Genomic DNA, 5,234 nt, shown 5'->3' with positions numbered 1-5,234 from the left:
AGACCTCTTCTCCCCCAAGGATGCTCCCATCCTCTCCCGCCCCCAGAGAACCCCCGCCTCGCGCCCTTCCCTCCCCAGAGCGCTTCCGCGACGCCCCCTCCCCCAGGACGCCTCCCTCAGCGATTTCCCCTCCCCCAGGACGGCCCTCGCGCTCTGTCCTCGCCCACAGAATCCCCACCCCGGACGACCCCTCTGCGACTTCTCCTCTCCCAAGTATGGTCCCCCCTTCCTGCCCCCGCGACCCCCCAGATCTCCACTTCCCTCCCCTCCCCCAGAATGGCTCCTCTCTCCCCGCCCCCACGATTTCTCTCCTCCGCTTCCCGCCCCCACGACGCCCCCCGCGACGGCCTTCTTCCTTCCCGTAGAACGTCCGCTCTCTCTATCCCCTGGATGGCCCCCAGTGCCCCTTGTCCGCCGGGTCCCGGCGGGGGCAGGGGCCCGCAGAGGAGTCCCGGGCGGACAGTCGCCCGGAACGCACCCGGAGGCCGCACAATGGTGTCGCCGCCGCCCGACCGCGGCGTCACTGTGCGCGGGTCGCCCACCCGCTGGGGTTTGGAGTGGGGGCGGGGCGCGTCGCGCCTAGACCACGGGGGTTGTCTGGTGTGGCAATGGGGCAGCTCCCGAAGGCCGGTTTGCTCGTCACTTGCCCGTGGGTGGGAGGGGACAGCTGGCTTTAGAAACCAGGCCCTGCGGGGAGGGGAGAGGTGGGGTAAGGCGTCTGGAGTGTCCCTGGGGTCTTCATAGGCCGAGGAGCGAGAAAACATTCTCACGTGCTTTTGGAACGCATTAAATATCTGGGGCTTCAGGTCTGAACGAATACTGCGTCCGGATGGAAGTAGCTAGACGCGCTGAGTTTAAATCGTTTTCCTACCCTAATCCGGACTCTTAGGCTTATCTTCTGGTGACAGACCCGGGTAGGCTCCGGGAGACTTAGACTTGGGGCTCTCGATCAGTTCAGGATGTTTTCTGGGCTTGCCGAGGCAGAGGGTGGTCCGCACTCCGCAGAAGATGGACGGGCTCTTCCTCTGCTTCTTAGAGAACAGTCTGGTGGACCTAGGTCTGCAGAAATGGGCTCTTTGTGCACCAGGCCAGGGACACTGCCGGTGAGGATCTCTGCGTGGAGGCGTCCTGAGGCTGCTCCCGTCAGGGGGAGCTCCGGGCGTTCAGGATGCAGACAGGCCTCCTGGAGCTGAGACCGCACTTCTATGCTGCGGGAGATGTTTCAGCGTAGACGCTGCTCCTGTCACTCCTGGTGCTGCACCTGACGGAGGTTCCATTAGAGAGGCTGCGCCCCCACCCCCAGCACTCAGCAGGAGTTGTGCTTGTAGTCTGGGGACACTGCTGTCAAGCCCCACTCCACCCCTGAGAGCCTGTAGGGAAAGACGGGGGCTCCTGAGCCCTGCCTGTTGGGGCAGCGGCTCGGGTTCTGCAGCTCAGGATTCCCTCGTACACAGTGGCCGATCAAGTTCTGGGTCCTCTTCTCCCGTCGTTGGTATTTCTGAAACAGCTTTTCCAAGGCTGCTGGTGGGAAGAAGGGAGGGGGTCAGCACAGCTCGGGGCTTTTCTCCCAAAGAGCCTCGCTCCCCAGGGGGGACTGTGGGGAGGTTTCTGTCGCCGTTGAACTCAGGCTGAGTCCCCAGGAACCCTGCACGTTGGGGTGTTTGCGCTAGAGAAGGAATGTCATAAGACTGTCAGCTGTGAGGGTGCTCCTCGTGGAGCTCCGCCCACTGGCGTAACTCTGTAGGTGTTGTCCCCTGAAAGTTGGGGGGGGGTGCCGAGTAAGCGGTGCATTGTGGGATCAGGGTGCCGTGTGTGGATGGTGCTCAGGGCAAGGGGCCCGCTGAGTCCTTGAAGAAGAGGCGGGAGCTGTCATGCTGGAGAGCTGATTGAGTGCGCCGGGCCGAGGACGACAGTTTAACGCTGGTCTTTCTTATCTCTCGAGTGAGGTCCTTTGGTACAGAAGACCGCCCCACAGATAGGCCTGCCCCACCAAGAGAGGAGATTTACGAGTATATCATTTTCCGTGGAAGTGACATCAAAGACATCACTGTGTGTGAACCTCCAAAAGCACAGCACACGCTCCCTCAGGATCCTGCCATCGTACAGGTAAGCGTGTCGCTGTGGGGCGTGGCTGTTTGTCACCTGTCTGGCCTTTTAACGCAATGGGAAGGGGGTGGGTGTGGTTGAGGCTGTTGATGTTCCTGTGGAAGGTCTGGATCCAGGCAGCTTTCAGGAGGTGGCTGTGTTGTCAGCTGGGCCCGGGGAAGGAGGCCTGTGTGTGTGTGTTTCTATGTGGGGGGGTGTGTGTGCTGTCACCTGGGCCCAGGAAAGGAGGCGTGTGTGTGTGTGGCGTGTACTGTCAGTTGGGACCAGGGAAGGAGGCCTGTGTGTCTGTGTGTGCTGTCAGCTGGGCCCGGGGAAGGAGGCGTGCATGCACGCGTGTGTGTGTGGCGTGTACTGTCAGCTGGGCCCGGCGAAGGAGGCCTGTGTGTGTGTGTGTGTGTGTGTGTGTGTGTGTGTGGTGTGTGCTGTCAGCTGGGCCTGGGGAAGAAGGCTTCTGTGTGTGTGTGTCTGTGTGTGTGTGTGTGTGTGGTGTGTGCTGTCAGCTGGGCCTGGGGAAGAAGGCTTCTGTGTGTGTGTGTCTGTGTGTGTGGCATGTGCTGTTAGCTGGGTCTGGAGAAGGAGGCGTGTGTGTGTGTGTGTGTGTGGTGTGTGCTGTCAGCTGGGCCTGGGGAGGAAGGCTTCTGTGTGTGTGTGTTTCTGTGTGTGTGTCTGCGTGTGTGGCATGTGCTGTTAGCTGGGTCTGGGGAAGGAGGCCTGTGTGTGTGTGTGTGTGTGTGTGTGTGTGGTGTGTGCTGTCAGCTGGGCCTGGGGAGGAAGGCTTCTGTGTGTGTGTGTTTCTGTGTGTGTGTCTGTGTGTGTGGCATGTGCTGTTAGCTGGGTCTGGGGAAGGAGGCCTGTGTGTCTGTCGCTGTCTGTTTGTTGGTCTGTCTCTTTGTGTCCACGCGTGTCTTTCTTTGTGTGTGAATCTCTACGTGTGTCTCTGTCCATGTCTTTTTCTGTCTGTCTTTCTGTGTCCGTGTGTGTCTTTCTGTGTATACGTCTCTGTGTCCACGTGTGGAGACGCAGTGTCTCTTGTTTGGTCTTGGCTGCCTGGGTAACAGTGTTAGTGCCTTGTTTTTGGTGGGACTGACTCGAAGCCCAGATGAGTGGAGTGAAATGAGTGGTGTGAGAGATGCTAGCGGGGTAGCAGCCTTGCTCTCCCAGTGCCATCCAGATGCTGAGTTCTGTGTCTAGGACACTGAGTTTGCAGGCCTCGTACCAGGTGCTTGCCTGTTACACTGCGGCAGTGTGCTCTGACTGGGAGTACGAGGGGCCCAGGTTGATGCTTCCTTCGCTTGTTAATTGTGATGGTTACCGGCTCCCCTGGCTTCATCCTGTGCATCCGCCTGGAAGGTGGAGCACAAGGAGCAGCACCTGGACGAGACGGCTGACAGGTTGGAGGGTAGGTGGGCCAAGCGTCAGGGACAGGAAGTAGCAGGCGAAGGGGGTGGGAAGGCCTGGCCAAGGCAGCAGTGCTCCCAGAGGCACGGGGGCAGGCCAGAAGGGGGCCACTCGGGAGCTGCAGGCAGTTCCCCAGCTATGCGCTCCAGCTGTGCGTGCATTGGGGGCACGCAGCTGAGAGATGGGCAGGGCCAGCCCTGCTCTGAGCACCACGAGACTACCTGGAGCAGTGGGGGGTGGGGGGCGATGGAGGGTCTTCATCAGGTTGGGGTAATTCTCATAGTTACACAAATGGGGGAGCTGGGGAAGAAATTGTGTGGCAAAGGCAGTTTTCACTTTGCGCAAAGCGTCCTGAAGCTCAATTCTGGAGACCATCTGATCGTCTCGGGAGTGCAGGGGGACAGCGGGGTGCTCGTCCTGTCTAAACAGGTGCTCTGAGCGCAGGCTGTGGGGCAGCAGAGGCCTTGCGCTGCTCTGACCGTGTTCTCCTTGTCCAGTCTTCCCTGGGCTCGGCCTCCGCATCGTCCTTCCAGCCACATGTGCCTTACAGCCCCTTCCGAGGGATGCCACCCTACAGCCAGCTGGCGGCCAGCTCCCTGCTCAGCCAGCAGTATGCGGCCTCCCTGGGTCTCGGTGAGTAACATCTCTGGGAAGCTGTCTGTGCCTGTGACTGTGAGGACGCAGAGCTCGTCTGACTGCTGGAACGCACGTCCTCCTGTCAGTCACCCAGGGACATGTCAGCGAGTCAGAAAGTTTAGTCACCACTCAGTTTAGGGCAGAAGAGGCAGCGGTCTGAGAGGCCAGTCAGAGCTGGTTTGCAGCGCGAGCCTGGGTCTGGGTGGGAGTGCTGGAGCGTCTGCGTTCGTGAAGAAATCGTTGGTGTGGTTACAGATGGGCCCTGACCGTGTGCGCGTGCGTAAGCCAGTAGTTATAAAAGCCGTTTTCACAGTCACCGTTGTACGGTAAGTTGCAGCTGAGGTGGGCCACCCCGAGTAAGATGCTGTCCTGCCCACATCCTTAATTGGACACGGCAGACGTGTCCAGAACTGCCCCGGTGCGTCCGCTAGTGGGGAGACGCAGAGGTGGGCTGCACTGTGACCAGACCCCAAACCGTGTCTGCTTGCTGCTTACCGTGAAGCATCCTGTCTGTCTCGGTTGCTGTTCTTGGTGGGACAGGTGGCCCTCTCAGCCTGCTTGCCAAGGTTCTAACACACGTCGTGTGAGCGTGTGTCCCGCGGGAGGTTGCTGGGTGCTTTCCAAGCTGGCCGGACGTGAGACGGTGCGTCGTTACTGATGTGTGTCCTCTCTGTTTTTGCTCTTTTCTCCTTCCTCTTCCTTCAGAGAAGTTGGTCAGCCCTCCCGCCTCAGCCGCTGCTTCCAGCCCTAGTTCTTCTCCGTCTCCACAGCCCGTGTCAGGGCTTGACGTGTCCTCAGAGCCGCACCAGCTCCCTCCCAAGGGTAACGGCACCGCTGGGGAACTGCATGCTGTCTCGTGAACCACTCAGAGCTGGGCTGACCTCGTAGACCAGCAGCACGGGGCTGTAGAGAGCACGGGTGACCCACAGACTAGCAGCACGGGGCTGTAGAGAGCGGGGGTGACCCGTAGGCCAGCAGCACGGGGCTGTAGAGAGCGGGGGTGACCCACAGGCCAGCAGCACGGGGCTGTAGAGAGCACGGGTGACCCACAGACCAGCAGCACGGGGCTGTAGAGAGCACGGGTGACCCACAGA

General features: G+C 60.4%; 1 protein-coding gene across 1 annotated transcript in view; it reads right to left on the bottom strand.

Moving 5' to 3' along the window:
• The window catches only part of TAF4 (TATA-box binding protein associated factor 4), a 157,298-nt gene that overhangs the window by 144,658 nt on the left and 7,406 nt on the right, over positions 1-5,234 (bottom strand). Inside the window, exon 4 of the mRNA XM_023741421.1 lies at positions 2,181-2,201. Coding sequence (XP_023597189.1) covers positions 2,181-2,201 — 21 coding nt within the window. The remainder of the gene's footprint in view (positions 1-2,180; positions 2,202-5,234) is intronic.

This window comes from Trichechus manatus, unplaced genomic scaffold (genome assembly GCF_000243295.1).
Source record: "Trichechus manatus latirostris isolate Lorelei unplaced genomic scaffold, TriManLat1.0 scaffold00008, whole genome shotgun sequence".
NCBI classification, from domain to species: Eukaryota; Metazoa; Chordata; class Mammalia; order Sirenia; family Trichechidae; genus Trichechus; species Trichechus manatus.
This window is presented reverse-complemented; position numbering and strand designations above follow the sequence as displayed.